This window comes from Trichechus manatus, unplaced genomic scaffold, assembly GCF_000243295.1.
Source record: "Trichechus manatus latirostris isolate Lorelei unplaced genomic scaffold, TriManLat1.0 scaffold00076, whole genome shotgun sequence".
Taxonomy (NCBI): Eukaryota; Metazoa; Chordata; class Mammalia; order Sirenia; family Trichechidae; genus Trichechus; species Trichechus manatus.
In genome coordinates, this window is record NW_004444012.1 from 4997983 (window position 1) to 5021185 (window position 23203).

General features: G+C 42.2%; 1 protein-coding gene across 10 annotated transcripts in view; it reads right to left on the bottom strand.

The window, feature by feature from the left end:
• MEIS2 (Meis homeobox 2) overlaps positions 1–23203 on the bottom strand; it is a 221929-nt gene that overhangs the window by 136853 nt on the left and 61873 nt on the right. For all 10 annotated transcript variants that reach the window (XM_004380610.1, XM_004380605.1, XM_004380608.1 and 7 more), the window contains one exon: positions 15084–15229. In XM_004380610.1, the coding sequence (XP_004380667.1) occupies positions 15084–15229 (146 nt within the window). The remainder of the gene's footprint in view (positions 1–15083; positions 15230–23203) is intronic.

A 23203-nucleotide genomic window follows, 5' to 3' on the forward strand; every position in this document is an offset into this window, starting at 1 on the left:
GAACTCTTTTTGGAACTTATTTTGATGGAGCGTATCGATTGCTTTTTTCAAAAATAAACAATTATCTAAAATTGTTTTATTGACTTATTTATTTTTTTGTCAACTGATCTGAAGTGATGCCTTTAAAATTAATACATTTCTCTAGATGTTTGGGTTGATTTGTGGATTCTTGTTTAGTACATAGGGTTGCTATGAGTCAGAACTGACTTGACAGCACCTAACAACAACAACACCATTTTGTTCAAGGGCTCATTCTGCCTATTGTTTTACCCAATACCACACCTTGCAGCTTTATAATAAATTTTAATAATACTCAGGGAAGGCCTCCTTCATTTTACTTTTTAAAAAGTATCTTGACTTTTCTTAATTGTTTTTCTGCCACAGTCCAAGGAAAAAATCTCCTTGGAATTTTGACTTATTAGTCAGCCATTTCAAGAATTCTCTCAGTAACATCCTCCCTCTCCCTCATGCTGTCAAACCCTAGACTTGGGATTTTCCTGGCCTTGGAACACTGGTGGCACAGTGGTTAAGAGCTCAGGCTACTAACCAAAAGGTCAGCAGTTCGAATCCACCAGCCGCTCCTTGCAAACCCTCTGGGGCAGTTCTACTCTATCCTATAGGGTCGCTATGAGTCGGAATCGACTGGACGGCAATGGGTTTGGGTTTTTGTTTGTTTGTTTTCGTCCTGAGCTAGTGAGCATTGCCTGAGAAAGGATGAAATGACGTGGGGAGGGTCCACTCCAGCCTGGCCCTGTTTGCCCCATAGCCACGCTTTTGGCACTTCCTAACGCACGCGATCACACTCTCCATGGTTCCTAATCATCCAGTCAGAGAGGCTCTTACCCGAATTCTCTCAGCTTTCCTCCTACTCCTTATAAAATGTGTCTGTCTCCTCCCTACCTTTCTACCTGTGAACTACCCTTGTATTCACTGGTTTCCTCTTCTTGAAACACGCATTATCCATTCTCAGTATCTCCACCCTCCAAGCCTACACTTCCATCGTTCCCTCCTAGGGTCTCTCAAACTCAGTCTCTCCCTGCTGGATTCCTCCCCTTTGTTGATACACCTGATTCACCTAACACACCTCTGCTAATGAACCCTGCCCACCCCACACATTGTTTCCTGTTTTAAGTCCCTTCCAACTTTGCCTGCTCACTTCTCAGCCCGGGGAATTCAAAGACAGACCACGACTCCCAAGTGCCAAATCCAAAGGCTTATTTTTAGTCATCATTGTCCTTAACCTTTCTACAGAATCTACTTCCTCTACTTTGAAACTCATCCCCCCTCCACATGATCTCATTATGCTCCAACTGGTCTGACTTCTTTATCTCCGCTCATTGCTTTTTCTCTTCCACCCTTTAAATGTAGTTATTTCTGAGACTCTATCCTCCAACCTCTTCTCTCTATGCACTCTCTCCCTTACTAACCTTTGTCCAACGCCACGGTTTCAATCATTTACTTCTACGAAGATCAGCCTCAAATTTCAAAGTGGAGTCCTAATGCTTCTAACTTTCAGAGAGGTTCCCACACCGGGATACCTGGCTAATGTGCCTAAATCTACAGCTTCAATATACTTTCTCCCTACTCTCTCATACGTATTCTATGTTACAACCAGAGAGGATTCTGCCTTAAGAGCTGTAACACCCCCAAATCCCTGAATGTATAATGAGAGGAAACTGTATTATCATCCAGATTAAACTATCTTCTGGAAAAAATAAATAATCTCACTAAACTCTTGCTGCAATGAGATAATTCTGTGTATATCATAGGATTCAACCATCCTCAGAGCAGACCTGTGAGATCGCCATTTTGAGGTGTAAAACTGCTGTTCCCCACCAGCTTGGCCAGGATGAAAAATGGCAGGTTTGTCGACTGGTTAACGCCCAGGATGAAGAATTTATGGAGAAAGAATATAGGTGTGCAAATCCCCAAGGAATTTGTTCCCAAATTGTAGTAACACAAGTGAGAATAAGTTTATTGTGAGGTTAAATATCACTCAGTTATTTCTCATAAGTTTAATCCTAAAAAAGTTAATAAAATTTCAAAAATTACATTGACTCATGATCCCACTACAACTGTGCCACACTAGCGCGTGGTCTTGGGGACATCTAGCTCGATTGGTATAACAGAGCTTATAAAGAAAATGTTCTACATTCTGCTTTGGTGAGTAGCGTCTGGGAACTTAAAAGCTTGTGAGCAGCCATCTAAGATACTCTGCTGGTCTCACCCCATCTGGAGCAAGGGAGAATTAAGAAAACCAAAGACACAAGGGAAAGATTAGTCCAAAGGACTAATGGACCACAACTACCAGGGACTCCACCAGACTGAGTCCAGTACAACTAGATGGTGCCCGGCTACCACCACTTACTGCTCTGACAGGGATCACAACAGAGGGTCCTGGACAGAGCTGGAGAAAAATGTAGAACAAAATTCTTACTCACAAAAGATAAAAAAAAAAAAAAAGACCAGATTTACTGATCTGACAGAGACTGGAGAAGCCCCTAGAGTATGGCCCCTGGACACCCTTTTAATTCAGTACTGAAGTCACTCCTGAGGTTCATCCTTCAGCCAAAGATTAGACAGGCCCATAAAACAAAATGAGACTAAATGGGCACACCAGCCTAGGGGCAAGGACGAGAAGGCAGGAGGGGACATGAAAGCTGGTAATAGGGAACCCAAGGTTAAGAAGTGGAGAGTGTTGACATGTCGTAGGGTTGGCAACCAATGTCACAAAACAATATGTGTATAATTGTTTAATGAGAAACTGGTTTGTTAGGTAAATCTTCATCTAAAGCAAAATAAATAAAAAAGAAAGAAAAAAGCTAGAGGCCTTTTATTCCACCTGAGCAGCTATCCACTCAGTATAGAGACCAACAATATTCAGTTATGCTGTCTAGTAATCTTTAGCACACAGCTTCTATCTCATGGAAGTAATCTTGGATCCCTGCTTGCACATCCTGAGAACAAAGCAAAAATTGACTGAAATAACTATATTTTCCTCCTTTCATCTGAGTGTTTGGTCTCATATAAATAGCTGAGTACAAGGCCTTTTAGAGTTGTTCAACTTCAATAAAGAAAAGTTTCTTTCTTTTTTTTTTTTTTAAAAAAAAAGATGACTGAAAGCCAATATTCCCAATAAGGAAAACTCAGTGTCTTTCACTTGAAATTGTAAACATATTTATTGATAGTATTTTAAATGTGCTTGTTGAGTAATGATGATACTTAAGATGGAAAGTTTTTTTTTTAGAAAAATGATAAATTTTCTTATTAAACTGGCTTTTATTTGCATACATATTAAGAAAAAAAAAAAACTAAAAAACTGTGCCACAGTCTGACTGGTCTGTAAGGTCTTTGCCCATCTCCTGTACACATCACAGTATCTGCAGCATTTAATCCCCATTCTAAACAGATGTAGGCCAAAGGGACCCCGTACACTATATTTCTTTGAAGAGCATTTCACTCATATCCCAGGTTCATGGAGCTAAGACAGAGAAAATTAATTATTAATTAATTATTATTAATTATTAATGAATAGTATTTGACCCTTGGATAGCATTTTTGCCCTTTTCAAAAGGTTATTTGTAATCTCAACTAGCTGTCACAAGAATGCAGCGAAAAAAGCAACACTCACAAAAGTTAAACAACTTGCCCAAAACGACACAGAGAGTAAATGTTGAGGTGGCACCACAACCCTAACCAAGTAACTGCAAACTGGGCCACTGTCACTGCACTGCCTCTGGTGTACGGTCTTAAAAACCAGTTGCCATCAAGCTGACTCTCACTCCTGGCGATCCTATGTGTGCCATAGTAGAACTGTGCTCCACAGAGTTTTCAATGGCTACCTTTTTGGAAGGAGATTGCCAGGTCTTTCTTCTGAGGTGCCTCAGGGCGTATTTGAACCTCCAAGCTTTCGGTTAGCAGCCGAGTGCATTAACTATTTGTACCACCCAGGGATTCCTATTTAGTCTTATGAACAGCAGGAATTTCTTTTGCCCTGGTCTGAAATACTTGTTTGTGTGTGTTTCTATAAAGCACAAAAGAATGAACAGATTGCCCTCACTACCCAACAGGTAGGAAAAAACACTCATTCTTTTATGAACTATAAGCATTTCCAGTGTCTGCTCCAATCAGGCCCAACCATAGATTCAGGAGAATGAAGCACAGCCCTCTGTTTAACTGATCATATGTACACTTCATGCTGTCCGACAAAGAGAGCTTAAGCATGGAGGGACCAAAGAACAGCAAATCACGCTTTTCTACAAACTGGCTCTCCAAAAAAAAAAAAGAAAATTTCAGATGGTTTTCAAAGAATGCCCACACTGGTAACAAAGGTCATGTTAAAAACCGATGCCTCTCCACATGGTCATGTTTGATGAACGCTTAAGCGGTCCACCAGAGGACATAAAAGCTTCAGGATTCAGCTCTAAGAAGGGTCTTTATCAAAGTGCCCTCAAGTAATCAGCGGGATTTTGCCACACAGGTGTAAACTTATGGTGTCCCAGAAACTAAAGCAAAACCGGAGCCTATAACTGACGAATAATAATCTCATATTGCCCATGCTCTCTTAGCACTTTTTGTTTTTTCAATTCATGGTGAGGCAGGGTTTAAAACAAGTATAACAACTCATGAGCTGCCTGCAGGTATCTAGAAATACTGAAACAGAACCTACAACTTTTCACCATAGGGAGAAAAATAAGGCTGCTTTTATACAGAGTTCCAACATGTCACCAAGCCTAGGGGAATAATCCAGCACTCACTTCTTCTGTTGAATAAAAGCCTTTTCCTTTTTAAAAGACTAGTGTAGTACCGCCCCCTGTAAACTCGGGATGTTTACTGTCGGCTTATGATGGGGCACACCATGTGTCCAGGTTAAAAAAATAAGCCATTTTACAACTGTAGTATGAACCACTGGAACCCTGGTGGCACAGTAGTTAAAGAGCTTGGCTGTTAACCAAAAGGTCAGCAGTTCGAATCCACCAGTTGCTCCTTGGAAACTCTATGGGGCAGTTCTACTTTGTCCTATAGGGTCACTATGAGTCAGAATCGACTCAGTGGCAGTGGGTTTGATTTGGATTTTTGGTTTAGTACACCCGAGTTGGAAACCCTGGTGGCGTAGTGGTTAAGAATTCGACTGCTAACCAAAAAGTGGGCAGTTCAAATCCACCAGGTGCTCCTTGGAAACCCTATGAGGCAGTTCTACTCTGTCCAATAGGGTCGCTATGAATTGGAATTGACTCAATGGCAATGGGTTTGATTTGGTTTTTGGTATGACCCAAGTTACGGGATTACTTCTTTGCAAATTATTAGCTATGGAATTCCAGCCAGATATTTCCAGGCAAAATTAATTCTGGAGTATTTGTGACCCTAGGGCAATTATGCAATAAATAAATAAAGCTAGATATCGATTTATAAAGCAATAACCAAGGTATTAAAATTAAAAGCAGCAACAAGTTGAGCTTCAGAGATTAACAAGGATGGAACTCAATCACCTGACTATGTTATGCAAATCAGATATCAGTAAATTTGGGGAAGGGGGTTGGAAGAGGGGTGATTAGTTACCCATGTTAATTTTCTTATAGTGCTAAGAATAAGCAGATAATATTCTCTTCATTTCTTGTCATCCCAGAATATCACAATAATAATCTCTTGAGTTGTAGTATATATATATATATGCATATATATATGCATATATATATATATATATATATATATATATATATATATATGCATATATATTTCTGTGTGGACCATCAAGTCAGATTCAACAAATATTTCTGTTCTCTATTATAACGAAGAAATAAAACTATAGTTTAAGAAGAATTATCTGGCATTATATTGTGACTTGACAACTTATCCACTATTAGATTAAAAACAAATTAGTTCTGGCAGATTTGGGACTTGGCAGTTTAAAATATGAATAGCAAATGTAAAAGCATGAAAATGGCATTACTATTATGTTTCAAGAGGATAATACACCTTTAAAGGTTGCCTGTGATTACTCTGCATACTGTAAACAAGTGCTGCCAATCAGTTTACAAAGTGCTACGCAGCACAAGACTGTAACTGGGTGAATTCCATTCAACCAGCCTGAAGCTTCCTACCCGAGTCACTATTTCTTAACAGGAGCGGTAGGGCTGGGTATCTTCTTTACATTTTATGATCTGTTCCAAATCAGGGAAACACATTATAGCACTGAGAAGGCAGGACATTTCAGGAGTCCTCTGAAATCTGTGCAATCACACTCTCTAAAATCGAAATCAGTTCTGAATGTTAAGGTCACTTTATGAGCCCTTCCGGTGCATTGCTGAGGGACGCTCAGTGTTCCTCTCATAAGCCAGTCAGCTTCGCCTTTAACTTCCAGTAACTCCCCTTTGCCACAGAATACTCGCGCAAACTGTGGTCATGTGGAAGGAAGAAATGGAAATTTTCCCCGTGATCTGAATGAATATCCAGGGATCTCGCTGAACAGTATTTAATGGCACTCTGTTCTTGGAGTTTTTAAATAGCTGAATATTCAGATATGCACATGCCTTCTATTTTCTTTTATTCAAGGGTCCTCAATTTCCCCATATCCTTGAGTTCTTTAACGTATTTTTAAACAATTATGCTTAGAGTGATATTTTATGAAATTGGGTGCTAAACTTTGAGCTAGTAATTATTTTAGTTTCTTTTTGCTGGTAATTTAATAAGCGTTTGATTCTTCAATCACCTTACTCAGTTTTCTTAGTCTATCTCAGCTGAACTTCTTTTTAAATGGAGGTGCCTGGTGTACTTTTGAAAGGTCTTGACCATGATGTTTTGCCCGGGGTCGACCTCGCGACACATCTCATCACCTCCATGAAAGGCGCAGCCACAACCACAGTAGTGGAGATTTTACCACAATGTCATTCACAGACATGAGGACCAAGGTTGCTGGATCCCAAGCACACCAGTCTTCACATACAGAACCCCTCCTAACCCCATTCTAAACACCACATTGGGCCTCCAAGTAAAAGGTTATGACATAGCGACACTCAATTTGTTTGTTGGTTTTTCCTCAAGAGAGAGGAAGTAAATTCAGTCGCAGTTTTCTTTCTTCTAGAGAAGTTCCCAGGATTCAACACAACATGAAATTTTTGGCCTGTCTCTTTAATTTGGGAAATTGTAAAAATGATGACAGATGGCTCACAGAATTGACTTATGTCCTCCATTCTTCACAGAAGAAGGGAGAGCATGGGAACCTTGATAAAGGCAGGAGCTACAGTATGCAGGTCGCTATGACAATTATCTAGGGGCTCCTTGGATAGCTAGGATCAGAACATGCAGGCTTTCTCTTTCTGACAGCCTTTAAAACCAACCAACACTGGTGTAGGTTGCCACTGGTGATCCCAGCCCCGACGTTCGGTGCCCCTTCCCAATAAGGACGTGATGGATGCGCCATTAGCTCTGAACCTCGGCAACCTCTGAAATGACCACCCCAATCTCCCACCCCCACTCCTCAAAATCATTATGAAATAGGAAGAATACTCAAGCTTACAGTTCATTGGAAACACGGCAAGAGAAGAGAATGCTTAGGACAGCATGTCCAGGGGAAAATAAATCACCCAGCGTTGTTATTTAACGCATCGTGACATCATTTCCTGAACTTAAACGGAGATGACACCAGTCCAGACCACCTCCAGTCTAAGGTTCCATTCAAATAATTCACAGATGTTTTCTCCCGGCAAGCAGAACAACCACGTAAAGGCTAAAGCTAGGACTGGCCTCCCTCCGCAGCACGTTTGTGAGAAGCTCTCTCTGCTAGTGCTTTTCAACTGTATGTTCTACAGATGCATTTCCACATAAGTACTTCTCAGTCTCGGCCCACGAGCCCGACTTGTATTCAGCACACATTTGCATCTCTGAATCCGAGAAAGGCCGTATCTCACTGTAAAAGCAAGGCCAACATTTTATTTGGTACTAACTTGGCCTATAAAAATCAAACCAAACTTGCTGTCGTCGAGTTGATTCTGACTCGTAGTGACCCTATCGGACAGAACAGACCTGTCTCAAGGAGCGGCTGGTGGATTTGAAGTGGTGGCCTTTTGGTTAGCAGCCAAGCTCTTAACTACTGCGCCACCAGGGCTCCAATTTGGCCTGTAGCTATTAGGATTAAGTAGACCAATCTAAGAATTGTGAAGGCACTAATTTCCAAGCAGAAATAACTAATGTGCATGAAATACTGATTCCGTTAACCATTCAAGGTCCTTAAAAAGATGTCTAATGATAGAAATTATCCCACTGTCTCTATGGATACACTTGTGGAAACGTACAAGTGGCCAGACTGGGGTAGAGATGAAGGGAGGTGGGCAGGACTGGATCACTCGCCCTTGGTGATTCTGTGAGGCACTAGAGGCTTCCTGGGTGGTGCAAATGGTTAACACGCTCGGCTGCTAACCAAAGGGTTGGAGGTTCAAGTCCACCCAAAAGCACCTAAGAAGAAAGGCCTGGTGTTCTACTTCCCAAAAAATGGTGACACGCATGAGGTCTCCACGAGTCAGAGTCAACTTGTAGAGGCCTCAAGCAGCTGGAAACCCAAGCACACAGCCAAAGGACCAAAACACAACATTTGTGCAGTACACTATACAGTGTAACCGGTGACAGTCGGAACTTGACGGGATGGCCTGGCTTTTCCGGGTCTCACGAGTTTTCCGTCTTTAACGGGGCACAGTCTTACCATTTTTCTATCGTTCTCTATTCGTGGAAACTATGAGCTTTCTTTCTGACAGGTTTCCACCTTATATAGGTTCCGGCTTTCGCAGATTTTACTGTAGTTTACAAAATGATTAAATCATGTGAACGACACAGCCACCCACCCAGCTATGTAGGCAGATATTGACTATTTTCATTTTGTAGATAAGAAGACAGGGTCAGAGAGGTTGAGTAACGTGCCCAAGATCACAGAGCTCAAACCCAATTCTTCTAACGTCATATTCAGTCCTCCCCTTTCATAAAAAGCCAAGTTGTCTGTCACAGGGCCTAGACTTGAACTCTCTGAGAAAGCCGGCAGCTTAGGTTCTGTTTGCATATGGGAACCCTGATGGTGACAAGGAGCGCTCTCTTTCCACAGGTAGGTCCAGCTGAGGCATTCTGAGCTATTCCATAACCCAGCTTCTTCTCCACCTCCTACCCCATCCCAGAAGGCTCACCAAGTTGCTCTGGCTTTCAGCTGGCACCAAGACTCTGATGTCACCACCTAGCATCCATGAGCAGCCATCAAACGTTTACATGGCCTCCTCAGCAGACTCAGTCTACATCTATGTTCTTTCCTCCAGAGGGGCATTTGCAATCGGCTTGGCCAACCTGGCCTGCCCATTTCATACAGACCTAGGTAAATATATAGTAACTTAGGTTGCTCAGCTCCATCAGCCAAAGTCTCCTGCTACCCATTCAACTAGATTAAAATAAGAATTACAGTTACTTTTATTGTGCACTTATTATATAAGCCAGGCATGGGGCTGAATGCACTCTATTATCTCATTTAATCAGTACCCCAACCTGGCTTGGTGGGTTCTAGGATTATGCCCATTCTACAGATGTGGAAAGTAAGGCTCAGAGAGGGTAACTGCTTGAGATCGAACATCTAGTGTGTCGCAGACTCCAGTCCCTGTGTTCTCAACCTCCACACTGTACTGCCTCCTTTAGGAAAAGAAGTCATCTGGATCGACACAAGATGAAGAGAACTGGATAAAAGCAAAATAATCCCTCTGTCTGTCTCCCTCTCTTGCGCACGCACGCACACACACACATACATTATGAGAACAAATCTGAGTTGACTAAGTTACTGTCATATGGTCTTGGTGAACTCTCTGGAGAAGAGAGAAGTGTTTTTCCAATGTAACACGGAGCTGTATCTACTTATAACATGAGCGCATTGGCTCTGTAGGGTGATATACTTTAAAATCTGCGTTTTCTTGCCCAAATCCCATAATGCAAATTCTAAGAGGCCAGGAGTAAAATGAATGAACAATCGAGAGGCAGACTTTATCCCTCTCCCCAACCACAGAGACAGGGAGAGGGGACAAACGCATCTTGCCAAGAACAGAGGGCAGAGTTCTACAGAACCTGCGGTTTCAAGAAGGCCACATGATATTATATCACTTGTAAATAAATTTGCTGCTGGTTCTGTACACATATCTTGGAAAGAAATCCCACATTCCCTGATTGTGATCTTTATCCCTGTGTTTTCAAATACGAAAACCTTTAGTCTGAAACTGGTATGAGCCAGTGGTGTCTTTGTGTGTGAGCGCTTCCTGTTTTCATTCCATGATCAAATATATTCTTTGCAGCGCAACTCGGGGGCTCTTGAAGGTGGCAAGTGGAGGTGCCTGAGAGCTTAACAGAATACTTGGTGGGGAGAAGTTTTTCATGGGTATGAATAAACCATTAGCCCAGGTCTTATTTCTCGCTGTTTCTTTCTTTAACTATCTTTGAAGGAAAAATAAAAACAGTTGTAATGGCAGGCTTACTTTATGATATCATAATCTCCAATTGTTATACATTTCCATCAGATTCTTTCTTCGATTTTTTCTTCTCTGCCTGAGAAGCCAGGCAGAGTCAGCAACGAACTGAAGAGGGCATAATATAGACAGTGTTTTGCTAATTGAACTTGTAAAGAAAAAAAAAATATATATATATTTATATATGTACACACACACACACACATATATATTTCCTCAAAGTTACTATGATTTTATAAGAACTTTTTTTTTTTAAGGATGTTTTGAAAATTGGTGGTTAGAAACTAGAAAATAATTATTTAACACCAGGTTAAGCAAATCCGATGTTTAACTCTGAATACGGAAATGCTTCAACTGATCAAATAGTCTTCTGATTTTTTTCTTAATGCCACTTTGGATTTGGTTAAAATATTGTTCGGAATAGAATCAGTTAGCTGCAAGTTTATATCTTCACCCCTGAAGTTGGTGGTGCGTAGGAATTTGAGGGACTATTTTAACTGTTACACTTGTAGTGGAATTTGTTCTTCCAGGAAAACTGAAGGTTAATGATTTTTGTCATTTTGAGAGAAGACTTAACAACTGCTACAGTCAGCCTTTGTTGAGGTGGGTTCTTTTTTCTCTGGGCCTTTTGAGGTATTCAGAATAGGTGACAATAGCTTGCAGTTGAGAACATATGTAGAGAGACCCCTGTGGCTTCTTGGAAAAAGTTGCTCCATGCTGGTTGGGTGTTTGGAAAAAAAAAATACAACCCGAGTTCTTTTATGTTCTGCTAGTTAATGAATGCATGAATGTCAAAATGGGCCAATGGCCCATTCAGGGGGCAAAGCCTTAGCAGCCCCCTTCTTTAAGAACACACCCTGAGATGCAAAATACATTTGCTTAACAAATTAAAATAATGAGATAATTCAATTAGCTTCTTTTTAAAAAAAGAAAGAAAAAAGGGTACATCGGGGATTATTGTAATACAGGAACAGGTCATACTGCACAAAGGAGAACGAACCAGTTTGAAAAATGTTAAAGAGACTAATAATGAAGGAATGCACATTGAATCATGCACTTGTAAAGAAATTTACATGAAATAATAATTTAGACGACATCTACTTTCAGTGAGCTAGAGCCAACATTTCACTTTGAAAGTTGAAATTAATTAAATGACAGAAAATGCATACTGGGGCATCTCTATTTCCAAGAACTTCCTCTTGCCTGTGAGTACCCGTAAGAAAAGAAGTCTAAATTAACATGTCGCTAGTTAGGGGTCTCTATTCTTGGTTTCTGGGCTCAGAGTTACAGCCGAGTAAATCTTGCAGATCCCTCAGCTCATTAAAGATGGGAAAGTAAAAGTTTTACAGGACCATCCTCATCAAAGTTACTGAACCTCTGCTCTGCAGCTGGGATGAAGTCAGGATGAAGAGAGAGAGGATTTGCAAAAGGAAAGCTGAGGAGAATTTCCTTAAGACACACGGGAGGCGCAGAAAAGGCAGGGGAGGGAAGCAGAAAGATGGGGGGACAAAGCCGGTGGGAGACTGTAATGAAAGGGGCATGCTGTGAAAGGAGGTCACAGGCAGGAGAAAAATAAAGCGCTTACTGAGAAGCGAAAAGAAAGAGGAAGGGAGAGAAGGATGACCGTGAGCGTGGGGCGCAGGAGTGCTCTCACTGGCTAGTCCTGCGTGCAGAACCAAAGCACATGAGTGCGGGAACGGTGCCTACAGATCTGCAACTTGTCCCTCTCATTTTCCAGATGGGCAAACGGAAGGTCCAGAACTCTTAATGGACTTAGCTGAGGGTCAGAGAAAAATGGAACTTGAAATGCAGGTTTCCTGGCTCCCCTGCTCAGCCTAGTTGAGTCCTCTCTCCCCACTCCAAGGGCAGAGAACTCAGCACCAAGCCTTAAAGACATTTAGCTAGAGACAAGCACTTTCAGGGTGGGGATAATGCCTTGCCATTCACTTGCGGCACCTTGCACAACCCGTGCAAACCAGTGCCTTGGAATCGCTGGCCACACACGCGCTCAAGGGATGCAGTCCTGGACAGGGAGGGGAGAGATCAGGCACCCATGGGACAAGTGTCGAGTGCTCCTGACACTTCCCCACAGGGCTCAGCTCACAGAATATTTGCAGCGATGGGAAGAGTTGGCTTGAAGAGCCTAAACCCATTGCTGTCGAGTGGATTTTGACTTATAGTAGGACAGAGAAGAACTGCCCCATAGGGTTTCCAAGGCTGTAATCTTTATGGAAGCAGACTGTCACATCTTTCTCCCATGGAGCCACTAGTGGGTTTGAACCACCAACCTTTCGGTTAGCAGCCAAGCGCTTAATCACAGTGCCACCTGGCTTGAAGAGAGGTATATAAAGGAAGTCTTCTCTACTGGGGAAGCAGGAAGGTTTAAAATAATTAAAGAAAACGGCACTTATTCCATAATCTCAGCCCTCTCAGAGTCTGAGTTTACTGAACGCAGAGGGTATGAGATCCACATGCAGTTGTTAACGGTGATGATGATTTTAGCAAAGCCATCATAATGTGGTGGAAAAAGCACGGAGCTGGGGATTAGGAAGACTTGGGTCCTGGTCCAGCTTGACCTTGAATTCATTACTTCCCTTTCTGGGTCTCAGTTTCCTCATTTGTACACAGAGCCTCAGATTCTCTAAGGTTCTGCTGCTCCGGGATATCGGTTTTGATTACAGAAAGTTTGAAATAGGTGGAGACGTTTGCTTGGAAAGCGGTGGCCGAAGTCGGGTTGTTTTGGGCCAAGAAAGGGGAAGCCTGAAGGAAGATGGCAGGAGGGAAGCAGACAGGTGAGCTTGTGGGCAGTGGGCAGCTTGCCTGCTATCGGAGGCTCCTTTGGCTTCTTAGTTGCTACTCTAACCAAACAAACCTTCAGTTAAAAAAACGAGAAGCCCCTCCCCTCACACTCACTCGACTTTCCAAATGAAAAACATTTTACAGGTTAGTAAATCTCCAGCTGAGGTGATGTAGCAAAGAACAGCTGTGAAGTAATTTTGATAATGATGAGAATAATAACCACATGGCAAGGTTCAGGGCTTTGCTGTTGCAGCTTCAGTGCTTCTGAATAGATAAAAGTGATTAAATACTCCTGATTATCCCTGACCAATATGTAATGGATTTACAGCCCTTTCAATTAGTCAGTATTTGCTTAGGACTCATTATTTTGTCTTTGGTTAAGTAATCAGCCCAGAGACCGCATGTTCTGTCTAATTCCTCCGAGCCGAGTCAGCGCAGGGCCCTGACCTTTGAAATGGTCATAGCTGCGAGGCAAAAATAACCACCACCACGGTGACAGAGTGGGCTCCCCCAGCTAATCCTGACACCACACGCCGGATCGATACACCTTAGTTTGCTACTAATGTCCTTACATCAAAATGGCCGATTTAGGAATGTGAATTTATCACTTGTCCCTCCCAGCGCCCGCTCCACCCCTTGCCCTTTGTAGCTGTGCTAGAAGAGCAGAGCAGCAGCCACGGCCATAAATAAAAGTGGAACCTTGTCCTGGACTCATGACACTGTAACTAATGTCATTCAGCATGGCAACACACACGCTGGATAATCAAAGAAGACCTTCTGCTTGCAATGTGCCACTGCATTAGCCTAAATAGAATGGCCTGAAAACAATATTATAGCAAGAAACGGCCTCTGAAATTTTTACCATCTTCCCCGAATTTCCATAGGAACAGTAAAATAGAAGAGTGCCTAGTTCCTCTGTCAAAACGGATTGTGATTTCTTTTCCTGAGACAGCTGATAGCCAACAGCGTACACCGACACAGAAAACTGAATGCAAACCAGAGGTTAAACTGTTCCTTGAAAAACGTTGCACATAGCTGGTCCCTTCGCAGAGGTGAATAGGTCCGGTTTTTAAGAGAACGGACCTGAACAGCTCAAAAAGAATCTTTAATCTCCACCTTACAAACAAAGGCATCGTAGCACCTATAACCCTTTTGCAAGCGACTTCGGCGATTCAAGTTGCACCTGACACTCTGAGATTGGGCATGCATGTGGCAAGGTCCTCTTTTTGCCTCCTAGAGAGGATGGCTGTCGTTACGAGTGTATCAGCAACATTTACGGGCTCCTGGGCCCCGGGCAGCCATTTCCCTTGGATGGAGTGGCATTCTCTGAAGTTGCTCTCGTACCTTTTAGCATAAATAACAAATTTACTCATAGGTACTGTTTAGGCACCTAGACCATTTTGAATAAGGTCTATTCCTGGCCTAGCAACAAACAAACACCGCTACTTTCTAGAGGATGCTCTTTGGATGGTGACAGTTGATAAAACCTTAAGTGTTCTGCTGCTCATCCGATTTCAAGAAAGAAAAAACAGGCACCTTATTAAAATAGTATGTATGAGCCCCTGGACCTTGCTTTAAAAAAAAGAAGAAAACAAACTCATTGTGGCCGAGTCAATTCCAACTCACAGCCACCCTACAGGCAGAGTAGAACCGCCCACTAGGGTTTCCAGGGAGCAGCTGGTGGATTCGAACCGCCGACCTTTCGGTTAAAGCACCCACAGCTCTTAACCACTGCGTCACCAGAGCTCCACAACGTGCTAGGAGAAAGCCAAACAACCCAAACTTTTCTCTTTGCTCTTGACTTACTGTGAGATGCTGGAAAAGCCACGCTCTCATGATATTGGTTGCTACTTTGGGGAAAATGCCTCTTTTCTTCTGGCGCTTTTTGTCCTTGTCAGGATCATCGTCGTCACCTGTGCCAGGTGAGGCTACACTGTTGTCTAAACCATCCCCTAGTGGAAAGAAATAACATGCTTTAAGAGAAGACACAGGAAGGGCGCCATCAACAACGTTCAGCTAAGCTTGTTGAAAGAACTCCATGAAGCGGCTATGTGCTCTTTCATTAAAGTATAATTGGAGACCCAAATATGTAAAAGACAAAATTAAACCAGGCCTCTTCAAATGTTAATTTTGTGTGTCTCACACTCGCCCATATCATTAATTCAATTATAATTGTGCGCTTGACACGGCGCAGAGCTCTTTGTCAATTATGGAATCCAACGTGGGAAAATCGCCATCAGAGAAACCCATTCGGTGGAAATGCGTCCCCAGGCCCGGAGTGAACACATACTGTAGGGAAATCAAGTTAAATGTTCTGTAGTCTATATATCCTAGGCTGCCTGCATAGGTGACAGTAACTGTGTCACTGCTGACTGCGCGTAACACACTGCCTGCTCGGCCCCACCCAGAACTGTCACCTCCTTAGCTCTACAGTCACACACTCTTCATAGGATCCTGCATTCAGTATTTCCATGACATGAAAACTTTTAGCTTTCTGTACCACTGATCATTATCATTAAAAAAAAAAAAAGATACACATCAAGGTAGGGTGCTCACTTAATCAGAAGTTTCTATCAACATCTTTCTCTTCCATGCTTTTCTCTTGCATTAATTGTTCATTAGCAAAAATCATTTACTTTTAACAGTCATAGTTATTTTTTCTTGCCCTCCGGCAAAAATGTCTTGAAAGCCTGCCTGGAGGGCATCTAAATTATGTATCTGAAAAACTCTTCTGGCAAGGCATTGCAGGACCCCTACTTTCTTAAAATTCATACGAGCACGTCTTCCTGTTTTTGGGAAGGCATCAATCAAGGGCAGCAATATATGCCATATTCCTCCATTAATATTTGAACTAATAACTTTAAAAAAAGGAAAGAAACAAGATCTGACTTGTGGCATAATCAAATGCAAAATAAATGAAGAATACGGGGACACACTGGGGCTTTCTAGATGGCTGTGTTTTCCTTGCACGTCATTAGCCCGGAGCCACACGAAAGAGGAAAACAGAGAAGTGGAGAGTTTATGCTCCCTGCTGGTGTTTAAGAAGCCAGGGTCCTGGAAGGACATCTGGGAATTGCGTTGAGATGGGGGTTTTTGTAATTTAAGAATAGGCATTCATTAGCAGTAAATGCCATAAATCCCATGCTAAGTAAAAACCTTGTCCAAGAAAGCCTAAAACAATAAACTCTGTGCTCAATGTAGCCTGAGCTAGACGCTCTGAAGCTTCCCGAGGAATGCTATAGATCCATCAGCCCATTCCCCCACTGGCTGCCTCCCCTCCGAGAGTTCTGTCCCACACATCCTGCCTACCGAGCCACTCCCCTTCTAACTTCTGGGTCTGCTCTGTGAGCTTCTCCATACCTGTTCTTTTCCTTTTTCATGGAAAAAAAAAAAAAAAAAACCCTCAACCTTTTTTGACCAGAGAAGCAGAAAAGCCACAGCAAAGAGCTGGCAGATTAATTTTATTGACATTTCCATTTTCACTGCAATGCGATACCCTCCATCACATGGAAGAGATGACCCTCACTATTTACACACTGACAGGCCACTTCATTACAACCACCCTGCCCCAAGGCAAAGCAGCTCCCTTCCATCTGCCCAAACACTAGAGCATGACCCCGAAGTTGCTGTTCTCTTTTCCTTTGCCTTCTGTTATGATAAAAAAAAAAAAAAAAAAAAAAAAGCCAGTCAAAGGGACCGCAAATAGTCAAAGAACTAATCCGAACACAGAGAAACAAAAGGCATTTGGCTTTTTGAATAGTGGCTATAGGGAGCCTGGTCTTCATCTGTCTACTCTCCCTGCACACACATGGACACCAGGGGGTCGCTTGTACAAGGAGACGCACACACTCACTCAAGTTCGCGCGGGTACGCGCACACTCTTTCCACCATGTCAAGGAACTGCTGCGAGGCAAATTCTCACCCACTCTAATGGTTTCTGACTGCTCCTTGGCAACCTGAGCATTTTAACCTGGGTGGATGTGCTCTCCAAAATACAGACACAGGAGTGATCTCATCAGCTGTTCATGCGACACAGATGGAGGCCAGCTATTAGGAGCCAGGCAGTGGGCCTTGGGGATCTGAGGCGCTGTTCTGTAGCCTGAGGCGATTTTGAAAAGCAGTACCCAGAGATGAGGAAAAAAAAAAAATCCACACTGCAAGTGCAAGTTTGAAGTCAGTCAGTCTGTCTGTCTGTCTACCACGGAGAAAGATATCTTTGTCTCTTACTGTAAAATCTACGTGGGCTTTCTGAATGTACATTTCACATAATGTATGTATGGAATAGCTCTTCCTTCAATGTCTTCCAAATATAAAAACATACTCTGTCAACAATGCCTGTGTGTATATAGTTCTTCCTAAGCACATATGGTTTCTGTGTATATGTTTAAGCTGAAATTGTCAGGATTTTGTTAAAATCTCATTTAGATTTTTTGATAGATTTTTGAATACCCTTATTTTAAAAGGTTAATGGCTTAAGTGAAGGAGGTTCAACAAAAAAAAGCATTTGCCTTTTTAACCCAATCAATGACCTTAAAAATGAGAGACTTTCCCGGTGCATTTTCTCTTACTTAAAAGCAAAGAGGGCTGGTAACACCATCAAACTATACGATTCACTACATTTAGCTCAAAAAAAAAAAAATTTATATATAGCTAGATTGTGCATCCTTTGATGATTGACTTACACGAGAGAAGATGGGTGCATTACATGAATTTTAATATAAGGCAGTCCATTTTATATAAATGTTGTAAAATACTTGAATTTAAATCCACTGTAACAAATAATTATTATGAAAAATGTGTCTATTTTTTTATTAACAACTAGATACCAGACCCAGGATTTTTAAATTATTAGGGGGAATTTTCTTCTCCCAAATACAACGATAAATACCACTGTTTTTGCCCCAATGGACTTGTGAGCCAACTCCAGCATGGAGGAAGAATAGCAGCATAAAGAAAATTCTAAAAAGGCAACTGTGTGATCTGCAGCCTAAATTAAAATTTTGCCGATGATGCTAGAGTTAGTAACTAAGTGGATACTGTTTTCTTGTTTTAAGGCTGTGTGTGTGTGTGTGTGTGTGTGTGTGTGTATGTGTGTAAGAAGTGGCAATCCTTAACATCTGCCAAATGAGTTTATGTGCTGAAAAGGGTGTATGTACGTGTGTGTGTGTGTGTGTGTGTAAGAGTTGGCAATCCTTGACATCTGCCAAATGAGTTTACATGCTGAAAAGGGTGTGTGTGTGGTGTGTGTGTGTGTGTGTGTGTGTGTGTGTGTGTGTGTGCCAGCAGGTAGACCAGCGTGCCAAAGGAGATATGTGAGGTATTACTGTGTGTCTTAGCATCTGAAGTCATGATTCAAAATGGTGAAATCTTGAGGGCAGGAACTGTTCCTTCCTTATCTTTCCATCTTCAGAGGATGCCTCTGTCCCTGAGTGAGAGCAGAGACCTAGGGATGGTCTATTGAGTGAGTGACTCAGTGAGCTTATTCAAGGTACAAGGAAAGATGGGCAGGGTCCGCCTTTCTTTTTGACAATACCCACACTTAGGTAACTGCACTCGTTCTAATACCTCAGGGGCGAGGGACACTTCCTCTGGAGTGGCTGGGTGTGGTGCCTGTGTGCACAAAGTGGGTTCTAATCATGCCACGGAATGGTGCACCCTTAAACTTTGGCACCCCTTAGGGCCTCTGTGAAGGGATGATCGGCAACCCGGTCCATCAGCTTTACCACCTTTGATGATGAAAACCTAAATAAAGAAATATCAGCTATGCTTCTTTTAAAAGGTCCTGGTGATGCAAACGTTAAGTGCTCGGCTGCTAACCAAAAGGCTGGCAGTTGGAACCCACCTATCAGCTCCACGGGAGAAAGACCTGGCAATCTGCTTCTTAAAGATTACAGCCAAGAAAACCCGATGGGGCAGTTCTACTCTGTCACATGGCGTTGTTATGAGTCGAAATCGACCCGATGGTACCTAATAACAACAGAAGTCCCTGGACTAAGGATTGTTGTTAGTTCTGACTCAGAGTGACCCTATGAACAACAGAACAAAACACTGCTGGGTCCTGCACCATCCTCACGATCATTGTTATGCTTGGGCCCGCTGTTGTAGCCCCTGTGTCAATTCATCTCGTTAAGGGTCTTCCTCTTTTTCACTGACCCTCTACTTTACCAAGCATGATGTCCTTCTCCAGCGACTGGTCCCTCCTGATAACCTGTCCAAAATATGTGAGATGAGGTCCCGCCATTCTTGCTTCTAAGGAGCACTCTGGCTGTAATTCTTCCAAGACAGATTTGTTCGTTCTTCTGGCAGTCCACAGTACATTCAATATACCTCGCCAACACCATAATTCATAGGTGTCAATTCTTCTTAGACCTTCGTTATTCATTGCCCAGCTTTCACATGCATAAGAGGTGATGGACAATATCATGTCTTGGGTCAGGTGCACCTTAGTCCTCAAAGTGACATCTTTGCTTTTTAACACTTTAAGGAGGTCTCTTGCGGCTGGTTTACCCAACGCAATGCATTGATTTCTTGACTGCCGCTTCCATGGGTGTTGATTGTAGATACAAGTGAAATGAATCCTTGACAACTTCAATCTTTACTCCATTTATCATGATGTTGCTTATTGGTCTAGTTGTGAGGATTTTTGTTTTCTTTATGTTGAGGTGTAATCCATACTGAAGGCTGTGGTCTTTGATCTTCATCAGTAGTGCTTCAAGTCCTCTTCACATTCAGCAAGCAAGGTTGTGTCATCTGCATGTCACAGGTTGTTAATGAGTCTTCCTCCAATCCTGATGCCCTATTCTTCTTCATATAGTCCAGCTTCTCAGATTATTTGCTCAGCATACAGATTGACTAAGTATGGTGAGAGGATACAACCTACACCTTTCCTGACTTTAAAACACCCAGTATCCCCTTGTTCTGTTCAAACGACTGCCTCTTGATCTATGTACAGGTTCCTCATGAGCACAATGAAGTGTTCTGGAATTCCCATTCTTTGCAATGTTATCCATAATTTGTTATGATCCACACAGTCAAATGCCTTTGCATAGTCAATAAAGCACAAGTAAACATCTTTCCGGTATTCTCTGCTTGCAGCCAGGATCCATCTGACGTCAGCAGTGATATCCTTTGTTCCATGCCCTCTTCTGAATCCAGCTTGAACTTTCGGCAGTTCCCTGTCGATGTACTGCTACAACCGCTTTTGAATGATCGTCAGCGAAATTTTACTTGCATGTGATATTAATGATATTGTTCGATAATTTCCATATCTGGTTGGATCACCTTTCTTTGGAATGGGCATAAATATGGATCTTTCAAATTTCTGGGCATAGACAAATCATTTAATTCAAATGACTAAGGATACAGTCTAAATTTTGGCCAAAGATACCCAACGTAGCTGTGCATTACGGGAGCATATTGTGTATAGCCGTGGAAAGGAATGCTTGAAAGTGAACCAGATCATCCGGGGAGATATTTAGAAGTACAGTTCCCCAAGCCTCATCCCAGCTTATTGAATCAAATAGCCTAGGGCTGGGGCCAGAAATTTGTATTTTTAACAAGTTTCTTAGCTGTGCTTATGAATCCGCCTAGCACTGGTTCTTGAACTGGCTTTTGGAAGCCACTGAATTAGATGACCTTCTAACTTGAAATGAGATTCAACCTAAGGAACAGGTATGTAGTTAAAATTCTATTTTACTCCTACCATTGGGGTTACTAGAGCGCTGGTGGTGCAGTTAAGTGCTCGTCTGCTAACCAAAAGGTCCGCAGCTTGAATCCACCAGCCGCTCCTTAGACACCCTCTAGGGCAGTTCTATTCTGTCCTATAGGGTCGCTATGGGTCGGAATCAACTTGATGGCAATGAGTTGTTTTTTTTTTCAATTGGGGTTACTGGTCGTGGTGAGCAACTCCAGCATGACCTGCACCTTATCCACTGTAGGAAAGCCCTGGTGTGCCCTACACATGTGCTGACCAACATAACATCACCTGTCTTAATCTTGTGGTGGTCAGGGTCCGACAGGAATAAATAATCTTTATAACATTGGTTCTCAAAATGTGGACCAATGGCAGCAGCATCAGCTAAGAAATTGTGAGAAATGCAAACTCTAAGGCCCACCCCTGATCTACTGAATCTGAAACTCTAGGGGTGGGGCCCAACAACCTAGGTGTTAACAAGTTCTGCAGGTGATTCTGATGCTTACTCAAGTTTGAGAACCACTGCTGTAGAGCACAGAGAAGATCCCCTTGGTCCATTATCCCTAGCTGATGTTGCTTCAGAGTCTATTCTCTGGGTCCTCCTGTTTTAAGACTTTAAAGTGTTTTGAGAGCATCTCTAGTTAGATTTACACTGTGCTCTAGAGCTTTCCATATCTGAACTTACTGAGGACATTGCTCTGGTAAGTAGTGTCAGCATACTCCTACCTATAAGAGCAATCCTAGAGACAGGCTAGTTGCAGGAAGCTCAATCCTGGGATACCATGGGTATCCAGGGGTTGACGTAATCCATATCCATAGCTGTGTACCCAGTGAATCAAGGAAGGACAGGTGCACACAACAGAGGATCCTCAGATGTTTCTGAAGCAGAAATTCCCAATCTGTAAAATTCTTGTCATAAAACTACGTGGGCAAAAGAGTGCCACTTCCTTTCATTGGCATATTGTCTTATTCCATTCAGCCAAAAATCTTTCTATATTTTAGATATCAGTTGCTTGGTTTGGAATATGAGCTATGATGAGTTTGATGCCACAGATGAGATCTTCTCCTTGCCCTATCAGAAACATAATGTGAGAACCAAGAGGGGGGGCCAGTTCATCTCTTTCTGCTTACCCTACCCCCCAAAAAACACACATTTACCAGTGAGAAAACTGAGGATGTCAGGAGGCTAAAGCCTTGCCTAAGATTCTACAGCTATGTGTGGTCAAGATTAAACTAGAACCCAGGCACGGCAACCTCAAGTCCAATGTTACTACCACTGGTGTTCTCACATTAATATTGTAAATTATCTTTTAGCTTTTCCAAGTATTGCCTGGTTTGAACCCCGTTATCAATGACAAATCCAAGCAAAGCTTGACCCTACAGGTAAAGGTCTAAGTGCAGAGGGGAGATTAGTTCTGGGACTGAGTGGTTGGGACCAGGCTAGAGCTGGTCCCCTTTGGCCTTGACCCAAATTGTGCAGACTTTCCCCCAAAAAGTCAGCTGTTTCAGGAGCTGCTTCAGCTATTACTCAGTAAAGCAAGAGTCTTTGAGATTCAGGCTTTTTACAATAGGTTTACCATGGTCCAAATGGATACCTTGACATGTGCAGACTGATCTTCAAAGCCCAGAGAGAACCTGCTGTCCACAGAGTTAGTATCTCCTGGGCTTTGATACCATCACGGTGCAGTACTATCAACACTTCACAGAACTGTGACTAAAAAGACATAGTCACCTCCTTTAAAAGCAATCTTTAAAAGGTAGGATAATAGAATGTCTCTATGATAGTTGGTTTACTGTCAAATAACAAACTTCTAAAACTGACCTCTCGGTCATGTATCTTCAGAAAAATAAAAAGGAGAAATGAAGATGTACTTTGGCTAATAAATAGTTTCTGTACTTCTTTTGAATAAGTTGATGGTGTTTTATTTAATCCTTGCTTCTCTCAGTTTTGGACAAAATGTAATGGTTAAAGACATTTATACCAAATATATGTTAAGTAAGCAAAGAATGATATCTCCCTCTGGAAGATCATAGCTTTTTTCCCCCCTCTCTTTTGATAAATGGAAACTCATCATATTTATTATCATGTCGTGCAGTGTAAATTCTCTAACATCATTCATATGTGTGTGTGTATGTATCTATACATACATACATACATATATATCTTTATCTTCCAAACAACCTATCTCCAGGAATTAAATATATTTATGAATACATAGATATAGATATATAT